The 25819-nt window shown below is 45.5% G+C and overlaps 2 protein-coding genes and 1 long non-coding RNA gene across 8 annotated transcripts in view; 1 reads left to right on the top strand and 2 right to left on the bottom strand.

Annotated features, from left to right (window-relative positions):
* AKT1 (AKT serine/threonine kinase 1) overlaps window positions 1-9071 on the top strand; it is a 153674-nt gene extending 144603 nt beyond the window's left edge. For all 6 annotated transcript variants that reach the window (XM_053282886.1, XM_053282885.1, XM_053282888.1 and 3 more), the window contains 2 exons: window positions 4415-4517; window positions 6485-9071. In XM_053282886.1, the coding sequence (XP_053138861.1) occupies window positions 4415-4517; window positions 6485-6564 (183 nt within the window). In that variant the 3' untranslated portion in view covers window positions 6565-9071. The remainder of the gene's footprint in view (window positions 1-4414; window positions 4518-6484) is intronic.
* A 5849-nt stretch (window positions 9072-14920) lies between these two features.
* On the bottom strand, window positions 14921-25804 carry SIVA1 (SIVA1 apoptosis inducing factor). Its single transcript, XM_053257450.1, has 4 exons — window positions 25537-25804; window positions 18169-18366; window positions 16137-16293; window positions 14921-15153 (listed from the first exon to the last, which is right to left on the bottom strand). Exons 1-4 carry the CDS (start codon window positions 25652-25654, stop codon window positions 15096-15098), a joined length of 531 nt encoding a protein of 176 aa, XP_053113425.1. The 5' UTR covers window positions 25655-25804; the 3' UTR covers window positions 14921-15095.
* LOC128327982 (uncharacterized) lies at window positions 21303-25528 on the bottom strand. Its single transcript, XR_008308932.1, has 2 exons — window positions 25314-25528; window positions 21303-21464 (listed from the first exon to the last, which is right to left on the bottom strand). It is a non-coding gene; the product is annotated as an uncharacterized LOC128327982 (long non-coding RNA).
* Window positions 25805-25819: the final 15 nt, after the last annotated feature.

The following is a 25819-nucleotide window of genomic DNA, read 5'->3' as shown; positions in this document are numbered from 1 at the left end:
CATCTGGAGCGCCACTGGTTGGGAACCCTTGGTTTATCTGATGAGTGTAGATCTCCATTGTGCCCTGTCCATCCCCCCAAAAAAGCCGAGTTGTGGCTTGTTAAATTTTGAGGATACTTCACCGCTATTAAAACCTGCTATTTTGTTAGTCAATGCTGCTCTGATACTGCTTCTAGTTGTTGCTCAGTGAAGGAGGGGATATTGATTGATTGCCTTCCAGGGTTGTAGAACAACAATTTCATTCTGCCTGTTTACATATTTATTATTGCTATGTATTTATTTATTTATTTATTTGTGCATGCCGCCCCATCAAAACGGCTCTGGGTGGTGCCAACGATAAAAATAAAACCCACAAATCAATCCTTTTAAAAACAATCATTACAGAACTTTTTTGTTTAAAAAAAGCATAAAACCATTAACAATTAAAACATTTAAAACAGTTTAAAAACCCTGGAAAACAGGCCAAACAGAGGACCAAATAGGACTTTAAGGGCTCTCCTGAAAGCCAACAATGAATTCAGATTATGGATTTCTGCCGGGTGTGTATTCCACAGCCCAGGAGCAGCTATAGAGAAGGCCCCGCCTCTGAATTGCCACCAGATGTACCGGTGGTAACTGGAGACAGACCTCCTCAGGTGACCTTAACATGCGGTGGGGATCATGCAGAAGAAGGCGCTCTGTAAGGTAACCCGGACCTAAGCTGTCCAGTGCTTTAAAGTCAGGCAGCCTTTTTGCATAGCAGGACGTCCCACAGGACGTCCCTACGGCTGCACCTTTTTTGATAGATAAAGCAGATACTCCAACTCGCATCATCCCCACCCAGCCACAAATTGTTATGGCTGGGGATGATGGGAGTTGTAGTTCAGCAACCACGGGGGAGCCAAGGTAGCCTGCTCACCCCTGACCTCACTTGGATTGTGCCTGTTCAAAGAGTAAAGCAGGCATTCTCAAACGTGGGTCCCCAGATGTTGCCAATGTGGCAGGGATGATGGAAGTTGTAGCCCATCATCTGGGGCTACCTCATGGAGGAGAGGGCTATCAACGGCTACTAGTCAGAGGGCTACAGGCCGCCTCCAGCCTCAGAGGCAGGATGCCTCTGAGTACCAGTTGCAGGGGAGTAACAACAGGAGAGAGAGCATGCCCTCAACTCTTGCCTGTGGCTTCCAGCAGCATCTGGTGGGCCACTGTGTGAAACAGGATGCTGGACTAGATGGGCCTTCTTGGGCCTGATCCAGCAGGGCTGTTCTGATGTACATCTGGGGACCCAAGTATGAGAAGCTCTTTTAAAAAATAAGGCATTTTTTTAAAATGGTCAGCAAACTACTGTAAGCCTAAAATTTAATTTGTCTGCTCTGTAGGCCTTGAGTTCCAAAATCACCCACACAATGTCTGAAGTTCAACACACCAGGTAATCATTTAGAAAGCAATCGAGATCCATATCAAGTGCCAAAACTACCATTAAGTTAAGTGAAGCTGCAAACTGAGCTAGCCATACAAAAGAGAAAGAAACAAAAAACCCCACTGTAGGATCCATTGTAGGAGTCAAAGCTTCAGGATGATCCACATACCACAGTTTTTAAAAGCAGGGTAGCCAGGCACCTTGTCAGTCAACTAAAATAATCAGGTTGAACTACTGAGTGAATCCCAGTTAAGAAGTGCCATCCTTTCTCAAGTTCCTTTATAAGGCACTGTTCCTCAAGGCACCTTAAGTGGCGCAGTGGGGAAATGCTTGACTAACAAGCAGAGGTTGCCAGTTTGAGTCCCCGCTGGTATGTTTCCCAGACTATAGGAAGCACCTATAACGGGCAGCAGTGATAGAGGAAGATGCTGAAAGGCATCATCTCAGACTGCGCGGGAGGAGGCAATGGTAAACCCCTCCTATATTCTACCAAAGACAACCACAGGGTTCTGTGGGCGTCAGGAGTTGAAATCAACTTGACAGCACACTTTACCTTTACTGTTCCTCAAGTGCCTCTTTGCCCAGTTACAACCCCTGCTAACTGAGCAGAGAAGCACCTTTTTAAATGTGGTGATTCTCTTTAGTTAGCAGGGGGAAAGCAACTGGCCCCTAGCCACTCCCAGCACAGCACCTCCAGGGACTTTTGCTGGTATCTATCTTATGTTTCTTTTTAGATTGTGAGCCCTTTGCAGACAGGGAGCCATCTTATTTATGTATTTATTATTTCTCTATGTAAACCTCTTTGGAAACTTTTGTTGAAAAGCGGTATATAAATATTAGTTGTTGTAGGAACATAGGACGCTGCCATATACTGAGTCAGACCATAGGTCCATCGAGCTCAGTATTGTCTTCATAGCCTGGCAGTGGCTTCTGCAAGGTTCCAGGCAGGAGTCTCTCTCAGCCCTATCTTGGAGAAGCCAGGGAGGGAACCTAGATGCTCTTCCCAAAGCAGCTCCATCCCCTGAGGGGGATATCTTACAGAGTGCACACTTCTAGTCTTCCTTTCAAATGCAACCAGGGTGGACCCTGCTTAGCTAACTGTGTGTCTTACTGTGTTAGATGGACCAATGGTCTAATTCTGTGTAAGGCAGCTTCCTAATGCTGTTGAAAACATATGGAGGAGACTGTTTAAGAGAATGCCTTATTTGTTATGAGCTGCACTGCCTATTGAGATTGTTATGAGCCCCACTGCCTCTTGAGATCATCTGGGGGAGTCCGTCTACAGCTGCCGCTGCCACCAGCTCATTTGGTGGCTACTCGGGGCCTTCATTGCTGCCCGAGGCTTTGGAATGTGCTCCCTGGTGAAATAAGAGCCTCCCCATCTCTGATAACTTTTACAAAGGTGGCTAAGACACACTTATCCACCCAGGCTTTTTAATTAGATTCATCAGTTTTAACTTTGCTTTAAATTTTAAAATGTTTTCAATATCTTTTAGCTTGTGCTGTTTTACTATAAACCATCCAGAGACGTGAGTTTTGGGTGGCATATAAACATGTTAAATAAATAAAAATAAATATTTTATTATGTTGATATCTGGAAGGGGTAAATATTGAAACTTTTTTAAAAAGTGTGTTCGTATCAGTTTTGGCATCTCCTTTTATATACCATCATTTTCCAGTTATAACACATCCCCCAGTTATGGCACGGAGCACTGACTTCGAAAAGAAAATGGAGGAAAATCATTGTTTCCATTTGTTACAGCACTACCAAACCTGGACTTATTTCTCTTCCCCCTTTATCCACCCCTGAGTTGCCTGGAGAAGGAGAGATACTGCTAGTTAGTACACATTCTGTAACTTGCATTGCTGGAAACCGTTTCCCTGCTGGCAGGGCTAGGAACTGCTTGTGCTTAAATGCCACAGTACATGGGACACTGAGATGCAGAGGCAGGCAGATCACTGATGGGAATGATTGCCCGATCACTCAGAGCTGATCTGAGCCCATTGGTTTGGGGAGAGGAGAGGGCGGGAGGGCGTGGCTGTGGGGCAAAGAAAGAAGCAGCTCTGTGAGGCAGATATTGCTTGTAAAAATGCCCTCCCTTCCCCCCCTAAAAATATATTTCTATATTATATGCATCATGGACTTGGGCTGTTATTAAAGGCAGGACAGGGGGCATATTTTAATTTGAAAATTATGGCACTAAAAAATAAGCGATCAAGACCTAATTTCCCAGATGAGGAATTCCAGGTTTTCTTTCAACAAACATAGCTTCACTTTTTAGAGGTCCTACTTAGTCACCTTAAGTGGCGCGGCGGGGAAATGCTTGACTAACAAGCAGAAGGTTTGAATCCCCGCTGGTATGTCTCCCAGACTATGGGAAACACCTATATCAGGCAGCAGTGATATAGGAAGATGCTGAAAGGCATCATCTCACACTGCGTGGGAGATGGCAATGGCAAACCCCTGCTGTATTCTACCAAAGACAACCACAGGGCTCTGTGGGTGCCAGGAGTCGACACTGACCCGACGGCAGACTTTAGCTTCACCCACCCCTTGGCAGACTGGGCCACCTTCCTGCCGTTCCCACCAGAGAATAACTTACCACTCCAGCCTGCTGTGAACTCTAAAGCCACCTAGCCAGGATCTTTTCCAGTTCCCGCTGCTCCATCATGCCATTGCTACTGCCACATATTTGAAGTTCAGTTCTTTCCAACAAACAAAATGGCTCCCTCCCTCCCTAGTGTGACAGATCCAGTACTGTGGAGACCCCATTCAAATCCCCTCTCAGCCATGAACCCTCTTAGTTGGTTTTGAGTCAGTTGCCATCTCTCAGTCTCCTCATGAAGTTGGTGTGAGCATAACAGGGGAAGACCATCTGGCTATGCCCCCTGTGCTCATTGAAGGAAGGGGTGGGATACAGATGAAGGTATCGACAGATTCTTAGAATTCGCCTATCATGTAGCTCATTCGGAATACTCACTCGGGGCTTTTGGTTTGTTTCTCTTGCTCCCCAGCTGGTACCTCCATTTAAACCACAGGTGACGTCTGAAACAGACACGCGCTATTTTGATGAAGAATTCACCGCACAGATGATTACAATCACGCCCCCTGACCAAGGTAAAGCTGCTGCCGTATCCTCCTCATCAGACACCCGGCATGTCTTAACCAAAAGATTGTATGCAGTGACAGAGCCTCTATCCCCCCATCCCCAGCCCAGGAAGCAAAGTCTGTCTAAAGCAAATCAGACCCCTTCCTTACTATGCATGGACATTTAACCTTGAATCTGACTGGATCAATACTGTGTTTCAATATAGGCAGCTGTCACCCTGAGAGGTGTAGAGGGAATGAGCTTGCAGTTTTAAGTACACTGAGATGTAGGCACACTTGCCCTATAGATTAATACTTAAAGTCATTCCCTTTCCCCAGGGAATCTTGGGAACTCTGATTCTGTGAGGTGGGATGGAAAAAATCTAGAACTCTCTAACGGAGCATGCTCAGCATCCTTGCCCAACTGCAATCCCCTTTGTTCTCTGGGAGAACTCATGACTTGTTACAGTAGTAGAAAGCTACTGTATGTTTTGCAATGCAGATATACCCTCCCTAAGGGTTAAGCTCCATCGGGTAGCATCCAGACTAGTTTTGTGTTCATGTAAGGACATACATCTTGTCAATGCACAAAGACATCCACTTCTGTTCTGGATTAGTTCTTGCATCAGCATAACCCCTTGCACAAGACTATATATGTGCAAATAGGGAACGTCCATTTGGGTGATTTCTTGTAGCTAGTGGTTGTACAACTCTACAGAGTACCACAGTTGCCCAAAAGTATTTCTGCAAGCACCCCTGTGGATTCTGCACTGTACTTAGTGAGACTTACTTTGAAGAAAGTGTGCTTACAACTGGGCTATAAGTAAATGCAGAAGAGGATACATTGATAACCATAGCTAGGGTTCATCCTCAAGACCTCCATGCACCTAGGATTAGGAGGAAGGGCTTCCGAGGTGTCCATTGTAGTTGCCGGGCAGCTCAGAGCTCCAGCCCCTCACATTTAAGGAAGTAAGCACAAGCTCCATCCACGGAGCAAGTTTAAAATTTGGGAGGAAGACGACCGATGGAGTCTTTGATGACAGTTCATTGAGACCCATTCAGTAGGCCACTATTTGGGATATTATTTTGAGCCAGTTTCTTCCGCAAGACCTTCGAAGCCTTTGGTTTAACTCAGTCTTCACCCACAATGAAACCGAGTCCAAGTACATTCAAGCAATGGATTTATGTACATATCTATTGCTTTTCTGCTGCCTCTCTTTGTCTGCCATATCATAATTCAGGGAGGGGCCGTAGCCCACTGGTGGAGCACGTGCTTTGCCTACAGAAAGTCTTGAGATCTGTCTCCGGTTAAAGAATCTTGGATCACATCTGGAAAAGACCATTGGCTGAAACTCAAGGCTGCTGCTCCCAGCCAGAGCAGACAAGACTGGGCTACATAGACCAGTGGTTTGACTTGGTGTAATCCTTTTCTTTTATGATCTTGAGCAGGGATTCTCAATGTTGGGTCCCTAGATATTGCTGGACTTCAACTCCCATAATCCCTAACCAAAGGCTGCTGGGGATTATGGGAGTTGGTCCAATAACACCTGGAGACCCAACATTGAGAATACCAGGCCTTGAGGACATTTAGATTGTGAGGTGACTAATGGGACCAAATGACACAAATTTAAGTTAGGCATATCATTAAGAGAAGTACTTGAAAGTGGAAGTGCCTCTCTTTGGCAGGGGTGGGGAGGAGTGTGGATTGGGGCCATGGTTATATGGGAAGCGGTTAGTGCCTGAAGTAGCAATTTGCAACAGATTGCTACTGGTATTTTGAACAGGAAAGCAACTCAGGGGGGAAATGACATCCCCCACCCCGGTGCATTCTGCTGCAGGTCTGATCTATATCACCCACTCACCCGCAGTGGCTTCCATTTTAGAGCTCATCTCTTAATGATGGACTTAACCGGTGGTTTTGCCCTTCCTCTGTGAAGCAGTGTGTATACTGTATTGATTGTACCATATAAATAATATGTTTTGCTTTCTGCTTCCAGATGACAGTATGGATTGTGTTGATAATGAGCGACGACCCCACTTCCCTCAGTTTTCTTATTCCGCCAGTGGAACGGCTTAATGTTTCGCTTGTCCATTCACAGCAACCAATCAGACTGCATTTCGGGGACCTTTATTTCGACGGACACTAGAGAACTCTCTACGATACATGAATTACAAACTATGTTTGTACTATGGTTTAGTTGAATTTGTAGGCAGGTTGTGTATTTAAAACAATCCTGACCCATTTTTGAGACGGAATCTCTGATGCATTTTTGAGAAGGAATTCAAGAATCCACTCTTAAATCGTTATTAAAATGTTGTTAAAAACAAACATGAAAGCTTTTTCTTCTGAAAAATGTTTTAGGTTTTTAAGAATATGCACCAAAACTGTTTACTTTCTAGAGGTTTAAGATATTCAAAATAGTGGCAGCATTGATCACTTTTTAAAAATCTTTTTTTATTTATTTCATACACTTCATTATGTAAGTAAAGAACCTGCACTCTGAACAATTAGATTTATCTAGAATAAGAGCGAGTGAGAGACACCTAGGTAGTGCAATAATACAAGCAACAACAATGAACAAACTCTGGAGAGGCAAAGGTTCAACCTCTGATTGGACAGCAATATGTTGGCAGCTCTAGGAAACCAATTATAGGAATGGCATTAATGGCCTCAATGAGGTAAATTTATGTTTTTAAAAAGTGTTACAACACCTACAACAAGACATTACATATCATATCATATGGATCTGAACAGGATCTGTCCTTCCTACAGGAAAATATTTCACTAAGAATAGTGGCTGATGTGCTGCACAAAGGTACGTCAGCCCAGAAATGCTGCCTGTGCCCAAGTTGCGCAAATGCAAAATGTTTGTAAATGTTACACAAGAGTAATGCCATGATTTCCAGTGGGCTTACTCTTGCATAGCATCAATTGTGCAGTTTTTGCATTTGTGCCATTTGTGCAGCTTGCATGCACACAATGTTACTGGTTTAGCATACCCTTGTGCAATATGTCAACCAACAGCTGATGTAAAGTGCATGTTACAGAGCTGATGCGAGCCCTTCAGAACACATTCCTAGCCAGTGTTTGCTGGCTGGGTGCATTTATTCCCCTTCCTCTCCCTCGCTGGAGGAAGCGAAAGGGAAATACATGCACCCAAGGAATGAGCTCTGGAAGGCTCACACGGGCCCTTTTGGCAGTCGGGCCACAACCACGTGCATATTGCATCACGAGCAAAAGGGGTGTGGCCCTGGTCTCCGGAGGGCCCATTCGAGCCCTCCAGAGCTCATTCCCAACCAGCGCTGGAGGGAGAGAAAGGGAAATAAACGCTGGCTGGGAATGAGCTCTCGAGGGCTCACACTGCCCTTCCGAGGCTTGCGGCCGGGTTCTTTGAACCCAACCACTCGTTGATGGCTCCGCCCCTGAGCGCTATCAGACTTGCTCCCATTCACAACTGGGGGGAACTGGTAGCACTGCTTACACAACCACCCATTTTCTATAGTATCGGGGCTGTCTTAGGAGTTTGCAGCAGCCCCAACACGGTGTGTCCCAACCACATTTAATTTATGCCATTTGACTAGGATTCACTCTGCTAATTGTGGCAGTCCTGCCCCCTGGCAATTTTGTCTCTCATGTGCCTGATTGAAACCAAGGGAAGCTGTGTAAGAAGGCTGCTTTGCTCCCACTCCGCTCCTGCGACTGCATTCAGCGGGGCTTGTCCTGGAGGGGTTTCCCAGAGGTAAATTCCCTCAGGGAATGAGCTGATTTTACCAACTTCATCTGCAAATAGTCAGCGCTGTAAAATTGGCCAGTGAGGGGTCCTATTTCTGTAGTCTCTTTTTGTTTTTTTAATCCTAAACGCACAACACTTTAAAAAGAGAATTGTCTTACCAAATGAATTGTTCACGCAAAATTTCAGCACTGAAGCCATTGGCCTTGTTCACATATTTAGAGATAGTTTTCAAATGGCAACATGCTATGAACGTTGAGACTGCATTCCCGCGTTTTCTTCTCCAATGTACATTTTTAGGGTTATTGGGGGATGCTCATTGCTGGCACCTATGTTTTGGAGGAAGCTCCTTCGTCAGCAGTTGCTGCCTCGTGTAAAAAAAGAAGACTTGGGTGAAACTTCGTGGTTGTTTTTTTTAAAGACGTTCATAAAGTGGTTTTTTCTCCCCTCCTGTGTCCCCCCCCCCAATCATTTTGTATTTTCATAGAAGCCACCTCATTCCAGATCTGCCAAAAAGGCGACAAAACCATCTTTTCTGCCTTTGATGCAAGTCAGAACTTTCAAGCTCTTGCTTGTGCTGCGAACGAGTTTATTCAGTTGTGGCTTTATGTTCTTTTAGATATGCTTTTGTTTCTGTTCTGTTATCTGTATAAAATTGATTAAATATATTGCAGTTTCTTAGCAATTTTTTTTTTATTTGAAAGGGAGCTTATTTAAAAGAGCCTCAACTTTCCTGCTACATGAAATCCCATTATGTTTGATCTTTTTTTTCTCCCAACAATCAATTTTAGTATTTTTACTTATATGAAAGTTTTCCCCAAAATACTTCAATAAAATGTGCTTTAACAAGTTAGTTTGGTCTTGGTTTTGGGAGAATGGACGAATGAGTGAAAGAGCAAAAATGGAGTGCGCCTGCACATTTGGGACACCTTGAGACTCCACATGACACTGTCACCCTCACATGAGCAGCGCATCAACTCCACATTTGCACACTTGTGCAAATGGAGTTGCACAACAGTAAGGCCATTATATCATGGCCTTGCTATTTGTGCAGTTTTCACACATGCACAGCATGCTTGTGCAATTGCACAAATGTTACATTCCACCCATGTGTGCAATGTTGTGCAGTATGTCAGCTACTATTTGCAAGTTTTGGGAATGTTTTTTCATGGGCATGGTTAATCTTCTAAAAAGAAGGTGTTTGTTAGATAAGAAAGGACCAAAGGTAAGAGGAAGCAATGGACATGGACCAGGGGCAGTCAGGTCAAGGTCTCCATGTTGCTGACTGATAATGTTTTTCCCCAGGCCACCTAATAAGGTCATAGCAAAACGTGAGATGTGAACCAGGATAGAGGATTCTGGAACCAGGACTCTGGATCACGCTTCCGAAAGACATTAGAGTTGAGTTGAGTTTTAAAGCTTCAGTTTTAAGAGTTTTTATTGTATTTTAAATTGTTTTTAATTATGTTAATGTTTTAATGGTTTTATATTGTGAACTGCCCAGGGACCTTTTTGTATGAGGTGATATATAGATGTATCAAATAAATAAATATATCCTGCTAGGCCCACAAGGCAGCTAATAGAATCAGCCCAGAAAGGAAAACATCATATACTAATTCATTTTTTAAAAACCCTAAAAACAACATCTACTGTTTAATTGCAAAATTCTTCAAGGGAGGGCCGCACAATTCCCAAAAAGGCCACAAACCTCTCCAAAATAAAATTGCATCAAAATGCCAGTCACAGTGAGACAAGGCAAAGTCTCTGCAGTTTGCTGCTGCTACAGAACAGCACACAGGCTAGAGGGAGATCTACCGGTCCCATTCCTTCCCCATGTAATGAGCGCATGACGACTGGACATGTAAAAGAATATATTCTCCAATGCATTCACTGGAATGGCTAGAATAAGTCTCTGAAATATTCTCTCCTATTCTAAATAATGCAGAATATTCTTTCCCAAGTCTGATGACAACCTAGTGCTGTTTGCAGTCGGGAACGTGCTCTTGCTTAAAGAAGGTAGGAATGTAAACTGCCTGCAACCTCTGATTCTCTGACTGGGAATGGGGACTAGGTTGTAGGGATGTGCGTGAGCTGTCCATGCAGGGGTGGGGAGTAGCTCCTTCAAGGAGCAGGTAAGCAGGGCCCTACTGGTGGCGCTGTTGCCTGCAGACTGTGTGTGTGGCCTGTGCACGGGCCATGTATGGCCTGCAGGGAACCACTGCAACTCCCTTCAGCCTCGGTTTGAGTGCCACACCTTGAAAAGCAGTGGGGTGACAGAGGAGCAAGTAAGGACCGCCAAGGTCACTTCCAGCACCATTTAGATGAAAGGAGCCATTGTGTGGCTCATTTGTGGTGTTTTTTTTTTAAAAAAAAAATCCATGATTTCCCACAGAAAATCGGTCAAATTGGGGGTTTGGGGAGGAGCATTCCTGGAGAGCATGGAACGTCCATTGTTTCAGTAGTTTCTGACTTTTAAGGCTTTTTTTCACCTTCCAGGACTCTCCCGCCCCCCAGCTGAATTCACTCAGTGACTCCCTATCCACGGATAACAAGGTCAACCTGTATGCCGGTGGTTCTAGGCTACTGTTTTTTAAACAGTCTTCAAAAGCAGCCCTACATATGACACATTATCATTTACTTGGCAGTGGAGTGCTGTTTTTCCTATGGGGAATCGTTCCCACCTCCCACTCAGGATCGTTCCCACCTCCCACTCAGCAGGAGGTGGCCTGCCCCCCCCCCCCCCCGCAAGTCCCTGAGTTCACTACAATACACAAGCTGACACCCCACACACACACACACACCATCCCTAACCATTTATAGGCCATTCTTGGCCCACTCCAAGACCTTGTCGGATAGTTGCAGCCTCCCTTTCTAAATTCCCTTGGCTGCTTTGGGGGCTATATAGGAGCTTGTCATTCTGGCCCACTCTCCTAGTAACAAAGGAACATGCCTTGTACCATGGCTGTTCAACGTGGGCCCTCCTGCAGAAGCTGGCCTACAATTCCCATAATCCCTGGCTATCGGCCACGGTGGCTGAGGATTATGGGAGCTGTCATCCAAAAACAGCAGGTGGGGGCCAATGTTGAGCAGCCCTGCCTTATACCATTGGTCCATCTAGCTTAGTATTGTCTACTAAGCCACTGGCAGTGGCTTCTCCAAAGGTGCAGACCGGAGTCTCAGTTCTTTCTTGGACATGTCAGGGAGGGAACTAAGAATTTCTGCATGCAAACATGCAGGTGTTCTTCCCTGAGTAGCCCATCCCCTAAGGGGAATATCTTTCAGTGCTCACACATGTTCTTTGAGGTGGTCTCTGTTCTGGGCTTCATGCATGTGCAGATACATCAAAAAGCTTCCAAGTGTCTTCTGCTTTTTGGTGGGAAACACCCTCCCCCTAACTGCGATATATGGCTGCTGCAGCCCTCCTTCCCTCAGTCCTTTGTTGTCCACGCTTCATTCAACCTCATTGGACTTCTGAGCTTCTGCAATTACCGCTTATCGTTTGTGTTTATTTTTCTTTGGTCTCCTTCCCCCACCCCAACTCCCAGTTGTTCCTCCATTTCCTCAGCCGGGGAGGAGGTAAACTCTTATTACTTGTCGTATGGCAAGTAAAATTAGTTTTAAGTGTGCGTGTTGTGGGACCAAGTTACTGTACTTGGGACATGCACAGCAAGTGCCTTCTCTGTTCAGGAGAGGCACACATTGAGACCTGCTTGTGTAGCCAAAAAGTCTCAAAGTAGGCCTGGAACGACAGAGCCTCTTGGCTCTTTTGGAACAGGTCCTTCATTTTTCACAGCAACTGGGGGCTTCCGAGGGCTCTGCCATATCTGCCTCGACAGCGGAAACTCTCGAGGTCCCCTGCAGAGGTCCAGGGCTTGGCAACACCACACATGCCAATGTTGCTCATGGTACCGAGAACCCCAGTACCAAGTGAGGTCTCATGCCCGACACCAAGTGCACTGATCTCAAATTTGAAGACCTAGTACTCAGGACTCTAACCTGACAATCCCAGTTCAGTGGGCAACACCAGTCTCTCGGCTAGGGACTACTCACCCCATTGCCTGCGGTACAACATCTCCCCTGCATCCCATAGCACAAACAAATGCCTAATGGTTAGCCTGCTCTTGTTAAGCTCAAGAAAAAGAAGAAAATACACTCAGATATGACCAACGAGCCCGAAAAGCCCAGCACTGAAACCAAAGGAAGCATCTCAGGTGCCAATACAGCCTCCCTCAACAGTTCCAAGGATAAGTGGTTCAATCCCATCGGAGCCATCACCAAGAGCAAGCAGATCGGTGTCCTTGGACTCCATAGGTTCTGATTATTACCAATGCAATCCATACCAATCCAGGTATAGGGATTGGCATTTGAAGGATCAATACCATGGCCACTCTCAGTACCAAGAGGAGGAACATAGGAAGCAGCCGTGTACCAAGTCAGACCACTGGAACATCTAGCTCAGTATTGTCTGCTTCTCCAAGGTTGCAGGCAGGAGTCTCTCTCAGCCCTATCTTGGAGATGCTGCCAGGGAGGGAACTTGGAACCTTCTGATCTTCCCAGAGTGGCTCCATCCCCTGAGGGGAATATCTTACAGTGCTCACACATCAAGTCTCCCATTCAAATGCAACCAGGGTGAACCTGGCTTAGCTTGGGGAACAAGTCATGCTTGCTACCACAAGACCAACTCTCCTCGGTAAGGATGCAAGGGCTATATACTGTGATTGTTACAGCCACTCTTATGATGGACTGAGGTCATATAGATCTCAACCTTGATCCCAATCACAAGAATGCTTGCTGAGTCCGCGGCCATATTGCCAGCAGGTGCCCCAGGGCTCCTGAGGGAACAGTGCTGAAGCACACCAAAGTGCTTACTCTGTCCAACAGGCCTCCGCCACCATCTATAGACAGGGCCAAATCGAGGGGTGGGAAGCCGGTACAATTTCCTGGGGCCCGGCCGTCCAGAAGGGGCCCCACTGCTAGACTATGTTGCAATGTTTTTGCTTTGCCTCCTGCCCCCACCCTGCACCTGCCCCGCCGTCGGCACAAGGCCAAACCACCGATCTTTAAAATAATTCAAGCTGCTATGTGGGCAGCGAGGGTGGGTGGGTGGACCAAGCACACACACCCTGGCGGTGGGTGCAGTGGCCACTGAGCCTGACCATCTGGCCCAGCAGCCCTTGAGATGAACTGCGAGGCACTCAAGTGCACCTGCAGAGTTTGACTAGAGCGTTGGCTCAGCGGCCGCCACCGCTGCTCAGCTCACACACACACACCCCCGGCCACGCACATGGCAGCTATAATTATTTTAAAGACTGGCAGTTCTGCCTTGTGGCAGCAGTAGCAGGGGGACTTCGCAGTGGCGGAGGCCTCGCGATGGGTTCCTGGAATTTTTTCCCCACTGGGGCCTGAACCCACTCTCAGCAACCCTGTCTATAGATCCCGAACTGTTATCTCCTTCTCTGGACCCACCAAGGCCGGGCCCATCAAGAATACTAAATAAGACCCCTGGTCCAATTACAAGTGATCCAGACCACATGGACAGGCTGCTTAATTTAGTTCCTTCGTGGCGGGAGGTGTTAAGGCGACTCTCCCCATCCCTGCTCCAACAGATGCTCAGCAGTTTTAGTCTTGAGCATCTGGCTTTGCTGGGTCAGCCTGGGCACATCTGTCACTAGCTCACACTTCTACCTGCCACCTGGCAGAGCTAACCGAGTGCTATTTGGGAACCTTACAATGTATGCTAGTATCAAGGGCAGAAAGAAAGAGAAGCCTAAAATGTTTAATGCGTTTACTGTGCAGCAGGTCAAGGTTTGCTCCACAGCATTCGACCTCTGGCTGATTGATAGAGCAGGCAAGGGCTACCCTCTGCAGTTTTATCCTGCCTTCCTTCCAAAGAACTCAGAGCAATGTGGCGCTCTAGGCTAGGAGAGGGGAGAGCATAGCAACTACCCCATATCAGGGCACTGGCCACACTAAAGATTTCAAGGAGATACACGCTTCCCTAAAAGCAGCACATAAAATGTGAGGCTTCATCACAAGCCCTGTTGAGACAGCCGGCCATAACGGTCAGCTCTAACCAAAATATATTCCAAACCAGTTCTGGAATATATTTTGAGTTGTTATTTCATTAGTCAGAACTTCCATTCTTAAGTCTGGTTTTTGAAGGAGAGAAAGGTCTTGTGGTAGCAAGCATGAATTATTCTCTTTGCTAAGCAGGGTCCACCCTGGTTTGTATCTGAATAGGAAACTATATTCAAGTACTGCAAGGTATTCCCCACAGGGCATGGGGCTGCTCTGGAAAGAGCACCTACATGTTTGCATGCAGAAGGTTCCAAGTTCCCTCCCTGGCAGCATCTCCAAGATAGGGCTGGGAGAGACTCCTGCCTGCAACCTTGCAGAAGCCACTGCCAGTCTGTGTAGACAATACTGAGCTAGATGGACCTATCTCAGTATAAGGCAGCTTCCTATGTCTTTAGCTTGTCATACATGCCCATACAGGTCTACAAACAAAATAAAAAGGAGTTGCAAAAACAGACAGGTTTTCAGCTGTCTCTATGAGGTCAAGCTAACCACATGCAGGCTATAGTCCCCAGGGACTGAATGAAGCCTCTGCTCATTTGCACGGTAACAAAGACATAGCAAGGTTAGTGAAAAATACATATTGAATCCCTACTGGAGGGTGTAAATCAGCCAAGTCGCACACAGTTTATTTTCTCAAAATATAAAATGGTTTATTTCATCAAGCTACACAGTTCTAGAAATACATTTTAAAAAACACACACATTCCACACACTAGAAAGATTAAATTGTCCAGCTATTAAAATCCAAATGCTTCTTTACAAATCTGCCCCTGAAATGTAGCACTGGCTTTTCAAGCATTTTAGTCCTCAAACATTGAGCAGCCATTGCAAAGGATTCGCTCATCAACTTCATCAGATCTAGAAGAAAAGAACTGAGCAGTCAGTACAGTTTAGGAGGAACCAGTTCCTTCACAGCCTGTGTCTCATGCAACGCAGACCGTGGGACTGATCCAATTGAGCTTGAGGGGGGTGGAATAAGAACTGCCTTCCTAAATCAGATAAAGATAAACTGCCTTGTCTATATATGGAGGGTCAATTTAACTATCGTCTGGTTAACATGACTACTGTCTGTTTCTGATTTTAATTTGCCTCCATACATTAGACGCCCATGGCATTCTGTGGGGGGGCCTCTGGGCATCCTGTCTGCCTGCTGGCTTAGCACCTGATGGAGGAGCTCCTGTCCCCCACCCACCCACCACCCATACCCTTCCCCACATTGTTAACAGTGGGGTAAAGAAAGGCATAAGACAATTGGAAGGAGAAGGTAATAACCTCTGCGCGACTTCTCCATCATGAATTTGGTCTTCTTAAAGCCATCAAGTTACTGGCCATCGCCACGACGTCTTGGGCTACTTAGGGCAAAGTATTTCCTTTTTGTCAAGAGCCTACCACAAGCCAAACTGAATGAGGAATCCTTCAAGTTCCAGTGCTTACAGAAACTTCTGCCTGCCACCTCTAGCGTACCAACCCGTTTGTTAGACTCTCCCCTACCCCAAGTTAAATTCCAGCACTATAACATCTCCTCAGATGAGAAGATATTCCGATCCTTTCATCCATTTCGCCCAAGGTTTGAAGTCAAACCATGGTATATTCCTATCTGCTTGCTTGAGTTGCTGTTTTCCCCACCCAGGACTTCTCAGTATTCACTGGGCTCAAGCCTCAACCAATAGCAAACAGGAGATTGCACATACCAGTGAAGAACTACAGGCTCCTTAAAGTTCATCACTACGTATCCAAATATGGGCCATAACTGCTGCCAATGAGCTCAGTGCAGCCTGTTCAAATGTGCTGGGCTACTGCAGAAGGTTGCAATACAAACCTGAATCTGTACGGACACTTACTCAATAACAGAACACAAGGAACAAGCAACAGCACTGCAGCAGCTACAGCGCTTGCTGCAGTTCCGGCATATGTACCGATCACAGGACATGCATGCTTCTTTGTGGTCTACTGTCCTTATGCATGTTGAGCAGGCCTTGGAAACTCCCACGGGTAGAGCTGTTTGGAAACACAGTTTTCAGACTATGTTAGAAGATACAGGAGGACCTCGATATTTGCGGGGGTGCCGTTCCGCAGTTGTATCACAGATACGGAAACTGCAAATATCGAGGCATTGTTTCAATGGGGAACTGGGGTTAGGTTCCTGGTCGCCAGGAAAATACCAATTTTGGGGAAAATTGCAGGGAAAACATGGCAGGAAGCTCCTTATCATGCTTTACTGCCTCCCCCGTGTCACACTGAGCCCCCGAAATGCAGATAATCAACATTTGAGTGTGTGTGTGTTTTTAAAAAATAGAAGCCATTTTGTGGCTCTGAGAAACAAAATGGCGGCCGGAAAGGACCTCTGCAATCATATCCGGCCACCTCCGACCCATGGATATGCGAGGTAGACATCCCCCTCCCCCTTTTCCACCTACGCCAAGGTAAAATGTCTTTTATCTGACCACAGATATGTAAATCCATGGATAAAGTTTCCCTGTATTTCTGCATTAAGCAGCAACACACCTACTTAGGTTTTGCTTGTTAGAAGTTAAACTAATTCGAATAGACCACAATCTTCAAGTCACTTGCAGCAAGGCTTAACAAATCCCAGGCTCCAAGGAGCCATGAAACCTAGCCTAGAATATTCAGAGACAGAATTATTTAGTAATATCTTTATTGGCCCCAGGCAGCCCCGTTTCTGTTCTATGTTTGTTATCTATAAAGGGGATACAAAGAAACCCATTTACGCACCCACCAACATCCATCACTAAGCTGGTAGTTCTGTCACATATCTGGCTCTTAAATTTTTAGGTTGGCTTCTAGATGCAAAACACGTTTGTCAAGGTCTGATTGCCAGTTCCACTACTGCTAGTTTTTAAGGTTTATTCAAGTATGATTTTAGTGCTTAGTGTGAATGGACTGGCTGTATATCAATCACATACTGTATTAGCTTTAACATCATTTTGATTTTAACATCATCGTCTTGTTTAATGACTTAATTTAATTTCACCTTAAAAGATGCAGAGTACATAGAAATACAAAGCAAAATGTTGGTTGTACGATTTAAGTTTTGTCCTAGCTGACCTAAGGATGCTCTGTAGCTTCATAGGCTAGAAGGAAGTAGTTTTGAGTCACAGCTTTCCTTTTTCTTATCCTGACACAAGAATCCATATGGAATCCAGGAAGCACAGCTTCTGCTAAGTCCAAGCTGAAGTCACCTGTAGTACAACCCTATGCATGCTTACTCGGATGTAAGCCATACTGTGTTCATTGGGGCTTACTGCCCAGTAAGTCTGCATAGAATTGCACTCTTCTCTGCATTAGAACTGGGTTCTGAAGACACCTTTTGGAATCATAATTCATAACTGTAGCAAACTGAAAAGAAAAAAGCTGGGTTACATGTCTGTCTGGATGGAGCGAGAAAAGTCTGTCTGTAAGTGACTAAAAGCTGGTATACAAAGCATCTTATGAATCCCCACCTTCCGGTCTAAAAGGCAAGATTAACCCTTTATTTTCTGGCTAAGAGTGATCCAATTACCATTGCAATCCCAACACTTTGTATGTTTGCAGGAAATGAGCTTGCTGTACCTTTACAGCCAGTGCCACTGAAGAAATATTTCCCCAATCTGAGATGCAAGGCAAGTCTGGGCATGTCCTAGATAAGGCACATTTAATGTCCAGGAGAAAATAAATTCAACCTTGCCTGTTAAAAATTGAAAGCAAGTTGGCCTATTCAGACATACCTTTAATGAGGAATAAGCAACTCCTACAATACAACCTGTTCGTCTACTCCTCAGTCTCTTCAGTAACTTACTACATTCTCACATCAACACTGCAACTCAACCACTTCTGCACACATGTAGGTACTTCAGGCTAACCAACTTCACTTACATGTTTCTTTTGTGTGGGGCTGCCGAAGTTTTCCATCCTGCCCAATTAGCATTTGTCCATTGCATCTATTCCAAGAGCAAGTTCCTTGTTTGTCTGTAAGTGGCTCTGGATCAATTCGGCACGCTCCCACTGTGTTCCCATTCCACGTATTTGCCATATAAGCTTGAGCACCTCTGAAGAGCAGCTGTTTTGTTTTTTCTGCAGAGTAAAAACAGAAGAAAGAGGAATAGAAACAGTCTGAGTTGACATCCCACTTCCAGAGCATCATCTTTCCAAGAGAAGAGAAGAATCCTTGTATCTCAGGGCTTCTCAAACTCGGGTCCCCAGAGGCTGTTGGACTTCAACTCCCATAAGGCCATTGGGGCTGGGGGCTATGGGCATTGAAATCCAACAAGATCTGGGGACCCACATTTGAGAACCTCTGCTGAATCATGCAACAACCCTTCCTTTCTAGCAGAGGCAAAGGCCATGGAACTTTTGGCTTACAGAGGCAAGTCAAGGGCTATTCAATTCCTTTTATTCCAGCCTTCCATGCTACTAATGGTCAGAGCCATGATGTAGAATGATCTATGGAAGTGGTAACTAGTGCCAGAAAGGGTGTTTTTTTCTCCCTCACTTCTTCATATACACTCCCAACAAAAGGTAGCAAGCCCCAGCAGAGCCAGACCACACAGATTCCCTTGCAACAGTATTCTTCATTGCAAGGCCAAGAGCCAGAGTCAGTTCTCATTGTCCCCAAGTACAGCTCCCTGGCTATTTATTGAGCCTGTGTGAAGCTTCAGCTGCTGTAGTGATTGTAAGGATGTAGGGGAGGACTAGGCCTCATTTAGAGAAACTCCTGGGAGGTTGGGCCTTTCCTAATAAGGGGGAAAGCCCGGGAAAATCAAAACAGAAGGACCAAACCAGAGGACTGGGAAGGCCCACCTACCCACACACAGCGTTGTCCTTTGTTAATCTGTCCCAAGAGTGCCCAGAGGGAATTGGGAGGCTGGAGACAGCAGGAAGGCCCCTGCCAGTGAGTCATAAGTCAGAGACCAGTTCAGTTAGAAACGGGAGGGGACATTATTTTCCTTTATTGTATTGCTTGCCTGGTTACTGAAATGCTCTCTTTTACAATCAGCTTTATGAAGTGACAATTGTTCTTATTGCATACTCTTGGTTTTATTTTCGTGTAATAATAAACCCTTGTTGCTTAAGTGTGCTACTCTTCATTTTGGGCCTGCCTTAGTCACATGCCTTTGAAGGCCTAGGACTAAGGGAGGGTTTTGCCACTTTACTACTGCCAGGAATCTTATTTTTTTGTAAAGCATTTGAAAACCCACCTCTTCACCCAAGCTTTTTCAGCTTTTTAAATTTTTAGGTTTTAATCTGTTTTTGATTTTTAAATGGTCTACATTGTTTTAAGTTTGTGTGTATGTTTTTAAACTAGTTTTATGTTATTGTTAACCGCCAAGAGATGAGAGTTTGGGGTGGTGTACAAATTTGATAGATACATAAATAAATAAGATAATAAATAATATGGTGAGTGAGTTTCCCCACATCAAATAAAGTGGATGGTGGCAGCCTACTGTGAATCCCTCACAGACAAGGATTCAATCCCAGTGAACAACCCCCTCCTCTACCTCGAGTTCAAATCCCCATTCAGCCATGAGACTAGCTGGGTGACTCTGGGCCAGTCATTTCTCTCTCAGCCTAACCTACTTCATAGGGTTGTTGTGAGGAGAAACCTAAGTATGTAGTACACCGCTCTGGGCTCCTTGGAGGAAGAGCGGGATATAAAATGTAATAAATAAAATACCTTGGGTAGGAGCTAGGACAGCGGTGGCCGAATACTCTGCACACACCCCTGGCACCGCCCCAAGGCTACTGATGTCATCACATAGGGCTGTGCCCCGCATTGGTGAGGCTATTTAAGAGAAATAGAGCCCTTTCAAGCCCCAGGACCACCTTGGAAGGCATGCATGCTCTGTAGCAGAGGTGCACAATTCAAGTGCCCTGGTGGGCCGGAAACTACCATGCTTTGGCATGCAAGGGCAGAGGTCAATTTTCAACCCATTATTACACTAAATCAATTATTTAAAATATAATAAGAGTGAGGCGGTGGAGGGTTGGAGTTGGGAGGAATGAGGGATGGTGTTAGTGGGCTCCAGCCCTGGTGAAGGACTAGCCAGGCACGTAAGGAACATCTGGTCTCAAGCTGACAAATGTATTGAGCTGCAGCTGCTTGTCACTGGACAGGCCAATAGCTCTTCGTAGCTCCTGCTGTGCGTCTTTTTTGTGGGCCCGCAAAAAAGTCCCCGTGGGCCAGATCTAGCACCCGAGCCTTAGGTTGTGCAGGCCTGCTCTAGAGGGAAAGCTCGAGGAAGGACTATATTTACCTGGGCTCTGTGCTGAAGGAGAATAGGTTATATATTTTTAAACAGTGATATATCTCATCGTCTGAGGAATGGCCATTACCACAGCAAAGGAGAGAAGAGATTTGCTGGGTCTTTCAGGTCTGTCCACTTGGCCCAAAGGAAGAACCAGCAGACCATATTCAAGATGCGCACACACTGTTTATTTTTCTCAATCAAAAAGGTTCCAGGTACAGAATTCTGCAGAGTAAATGCAATTGCTTTTCAAACTAGCCAAGAGTGACCAGTTCTTAAGAGATGGAGGACTTGCCCCCCCCCGCCCCCACCATCAGTGTTTGGCTCCCTGGCTTACATCCCTTCTTCTGCTGGAATCCCTATCCAAATGCAGAGCAGCTTGTTTACATCCTGGCTCTAGTTTTATTTTCCAGCTTCTCTTTAATTGGTTGTTTCCAACATCTATAAACTTGCCCTGTGGTTCTAAACACGGCCCCCTCTCAAATATGTCTCTTCTGTCTCCCTGTTAGCTGACCATTTTCACCCTGACTCCTACAGGGGTCCCCCCCATGTCAATGTGGAAATCATCCCTGTAGAGTAACGCTGTACTCTTCCCAGCACTGAATACCTGACCATAAACATTGTGACGCTTGTACCTGGTACTTCTTATGACATATCACTGCCAAAGTTCACTTGCAAGGGCACGAAGCATGATTTCCTAAGCCAAGCTCTTATATTACCTATACGTATTGATTTTGCAATATGTTATGGTCCTTCAGTGCACACCTTCCAAGATGGCACCAGGGCTTGAGAAGATTCCATTTCTCTTAAAGGGCCACACCAGCCTGGACACAGAACAGCACAAAGGTCTCCAACTATGGCTCTCACATTGCAGAGAAGCGGGCTGTTGGGCTTGTTTTTTTGTTTGTTTGGCCACAGTGACCCTGCCTGAAAAATAGTGAACATCACTGCCTTAAACCTTACATTAATTATTGAACGCCATGTGTGACAGTCAGCTATACTGAGAGGGCTCACATCTCGCTCGAGTATTGACATCAGGACTTATGAACCCAACTACAATGCTTATATTTGTTTGATTCTTGGTTATGGGCCTACTTTATAAAGACAGCAGTGCCACCCAGCTCCTCTATCACATCCTCGTGCTTCAGCTGCTTATTCATCAGGTCTTAAGGGAACTGAGCTGTCGTTCAGCAATAGAGCATCTGCTTTATATGCAGAAAGTCCCAGGTTCACTCCTTGGCATCTCCATGCAGGGCTGGGAGAGACTCCTGCCTGAAACCTTGCAGAGCTGCTGCTAGTCATTGTAGACAATACTGAGCTGGACGGACCCACAGTCTGATTCAGTACAAGGCAGCTTCCTATGTTCCACCCACATTTTCTGCACCCCCTACAAAACTCTTCCATTATGGGAACACCAATCCCCATCTGCCACACCTCCTGTAATCCACACTAGTGAACATCCCTCATGGGGGAAATGGTTGTTGTATGTGAACCTGACACAGATATTGAAATAAGGCCACTCCTTCTTTCTATTTCATTTGATTCAACTAGTACTAGAGACATTGCCTTTTTACCTACAACCTTTATTTCTGAAACCCATGTTTGGTTTTTTAAAGATGCTTACTGAACTAGATGTTTCAGGATGTGTTTTTAGGTGTTATTTAAGTTTGCTCCTGCTTCCCAGACACAAGGATTCCAGAAAGATTAATTATAAGTTTGAGTTAAAGTAACAAAAGATCAAAGAAGCAGCAGCAAAACAATGCGTACATGACAACATGTTTCCTATGGAGAGGAAAGAAACGTCAACATGTTTCTCTAAGCTATGTTTTTGTATAGTCATAAGAAATTTTAGGATAAAAAGAGAAGGGAGCTAAATCCAGATTGAGGTTGCTTTTGGCTTTCTTCACCAATTCTTTTCTTACTTGATGTTGTGTAAGTAGGTACAATGCTCCTTGAAACTACTTTTCATGAAGTGTCCTGTGTAATCATTGGTATGCTTTGATGTCTTGTGTGTTGCCCATAGATGCTGTACAAGAAGCTAAGTAAGCTAGCTATTATTTTTATAGATCAAGTTTTTCTTTTTGTTTAAAATATTTATATTCTACCCTTCCAGCAGACTGCTGCTCAGGGCAGTTTACATTAAACTGCTGAACAGAGTATTTCCAACACAACACACACTAACCACAATAAAGCACACAGAGGACAGCAAGATAAAATAGCAAATGAGATAAAACAGAAATCTAGACTAAAACCAGAATCTTTTGTAGTCAGTTTTTAGAAACTTCTTTAAAAAGGAAGAATTTAAAGGTTTTTTTAGAAGAACTATCAAAGAGGGAGAACGACAAAGCCCCTGTGAGGGGGCTTGAATATTGATCTTATATTGTCATTCCAATACTCTCATGAGCACGAACCCACAATGTGGTGTGATTTCTGGACTGGAACCTTGCAGAGTTTCCCTGATATAGCTAACAGTTAAATACTGCAATGTAAAGTCATCCGCCAGAGATAATCCACAACAATATGAGAGCTAAAGGCAGATCTATTTTTCAGGCTTCAGGGGCATCTGTTTTTACAAGAGTGCCAGCAATTGCATACAGCAGTTAGATTAAGGCATCTGCCTACAAGGATTGGGGCACTTCCTCAGCACAGCCAATCCTCATATGTCACCTTGGGAACAGGTAAGAAAAAGCAGAGTTGGCATGCAGAATCCCATCACAAATCCCATCACCTTTTCTCAGGTACTGTGTGTCCTACACTTTGAGATTTGCACTGCAGCACAAAGGCAAGAGAGCTAACCTGAGTCACACCCCATATCCATAGGAACCAAGCTGCATGCTTGAATATAAGCTTTCGTGGCCAACACATCAGATTGATACACACATATATAAATGAAAGAGTTAGAGGGACAAGGGAGAATAAAGGAGCTGTACTGGGACCAGCGCTATTTAATTTTTTCATAAATGATCAAGTAGGAGTAAGCAGCGAGGTGGCCAAATTTGCAGATGATACTAAACTGTTTCAGGTAGTGAAATCCAAAACTGAATGTGAGGAGCTCAAAAATGATCTCTCCAAACTGGGTGAGTGAGCAACAAAATGGCAAATGCGATTCAATGTTGGCAAGTGTACACATTGGGATGGAAAACCCCAACTTCAAGTATACGCTGATGGAATCTGAACTGTCAGTGACTAACGAGGAGAGGGATCTTGGGGTCATGGTGGGCAGCTCGTTGAAAGTGTTGACTCAATGTGCGGCAGCTGTGGAAAGGGCCAATTCCATGCTAGGGAACATTAGGAAGAGGACTGAAAATAAAACAGTTAATATTCTAATGCCATTATACAAAACAATGGTGCGGCCACACTTGGAGTCCTGCATATAATTCTGGTCACCACATCTAAAAAAGGACATTGTAGAACTGGAAAAGGTGCAGAAGAGGGCGATGATCAGGGGCCTAGAGCACCTTCCTTCTAAGGCAAGGCTACAACACCTGGGGTTATTTAGTTTAGAAAAAAGACAACTGCGGGGAGACATGATAGAGGTCTGTACAATCATGCATTGTGTGGAGAAAGTGGATAGAGAGAAATTCTTCTCCCTCTCCCATAACACTAGAACCAGGGGTCATCCCATGAAATTGATTGCCAGGAAATTTAGGACCAGCAAACGGAGGTACTTTTTCACACAACGCATAATCAGCTTGTGGAATTCTCTACCACAAGATGTGGTAACAGTCAACAACCTGGGTGGCTTCAAGAGGTGCTTGGATAACTTCATGGAGGAGACATTTATCAATGGCTACAGGTCAGAGGGCTATAGGCCGCCTCCAGCCTCAAAAGCAGGATGCATCTGAATACCAGTTGCAGGGGAGTAACAGCAGGAGAGAAGGCACGCACATACCTCTTGTCTGTGGGCTCCCCAGAGGCATCTGGTGGGCCACTGTGTGAAACAGGATGCTGGACTAGATGGGCCTTGGGCCTGATCCAGCAGGGCTGTTCTTATGTTCTCAAGAGCAACAGTGCACAGCAATATAATTAGCTGGTGTTTTTTGTTTTTTTTTTAAGTTAAAAGAGGCATCACAGGAAAGGTTGGAAGCTGAAAGTGACAGGAATAAGCATTCGACTTCCTCTGGTATGCATCAGTGCCAGTCGTTCAGAGCGCCCAGTAGGAAGAGAGGGGAGGGGTGCAATGATCCCACACCTCACTGAAACATCAGTTGGTCTGCTAGTTACCTTCTGCCCTATTTGTATAGCTAGTAAATTTGCTTTAGTTTCACCATATATCTTATTAAATCTCTATACTTTCTCAGCCAAATGGTTCTAGGCAGTTCACATATATGACAAAGAAAAACCAAACCATTTAAAACTATTACAAGTAAAAAAGTTTAAAACCGTCTAAAATCACCAAAGGCCAGGCTAAAGACATGTGGTTTGGGGGCTGCTTTAATGGCTAGCAAAGATCTTAAGATCAAACACGTATTATGCGCTGTCTCACGCAGCAGAATGCTGGATGGGTGGAGTACAAGAATTTTAAATACAGAAGTGTAAGCAAACTCCCTTGTCATGCTCCTTGCACCCCTCTGCCAAATGGCATCCAGGCAGAATTGCCTCCTCCCTTCTCACAGGTAAGGTTCTTGCCCAGAGCCTGCTTGGGCGGCTAAAGAACGTGCAAGAACAGAGCACACCTCTGAGCATGTACAGAGTGCCTTCCCTTCACAGCTAAGCCCAAACAAACAGCATATATCAGAGAGAAAGGGAGAAGAGGGATGCAGGTCTGAGACCCACCTTTCTGGCTTCAAAAGGGAACGTGGCGGGGCTTTCCTCCATTGGCCACCTTCAGAAGAAAAAAGGGGGGTCCCCCCTTGACTAAAAATCTCAGTCTCGCGAGAATGGGCCCCTCAAGCAGCTCTGGTGATGACGTTCTTGACCAAAGTTTTCGTTCTCGCGAGAACGAGACTCTGGCCGCCCGCCTGCGTCCTAGGCCCCCTCGCCAGCCCCGATGCCTTACCGAAGATCTCTCGCCGGTACCGCTCGCCCATGACGCCCTGGCTCAACTCCTTCAGCCTCACGCGGGTCTTCAGCTGCACCGGGGCCGAGTCCCCGAACGGGCAGGAGCGCTTCGGCATCCCTTTGCCGCCTCGGGACCTGCGAAAGACAACCGACCGGGCCGATGACAAACAAGCAGCCGGGCCACAAACAACAATACGGAACTTTTATTTCCTCGGCGGCGCCCGCGCGGGAAAACGCCGACGCAAACACGCCTCCCCGGGGCAGCCAGTCCCCTTCCCACC

Source organism: Hemicordylus capensis, chromosome 1 (genome assembly GCF_027244095.1).
Source record: "Hemicordylus capensis ecotype Gifberg chromosome 1, rHemCap1.1.pri, whole genome shotgun sequence".
NCBI lineage: Eukaryota > Metazoa > Chordata > Lepidosauria > Squamata > Cordylidae > Hemicordylus > Hemicordylus capensis.
This window is presented reverse-complemented; position numbering and strand designations above follow the sequence as displayed.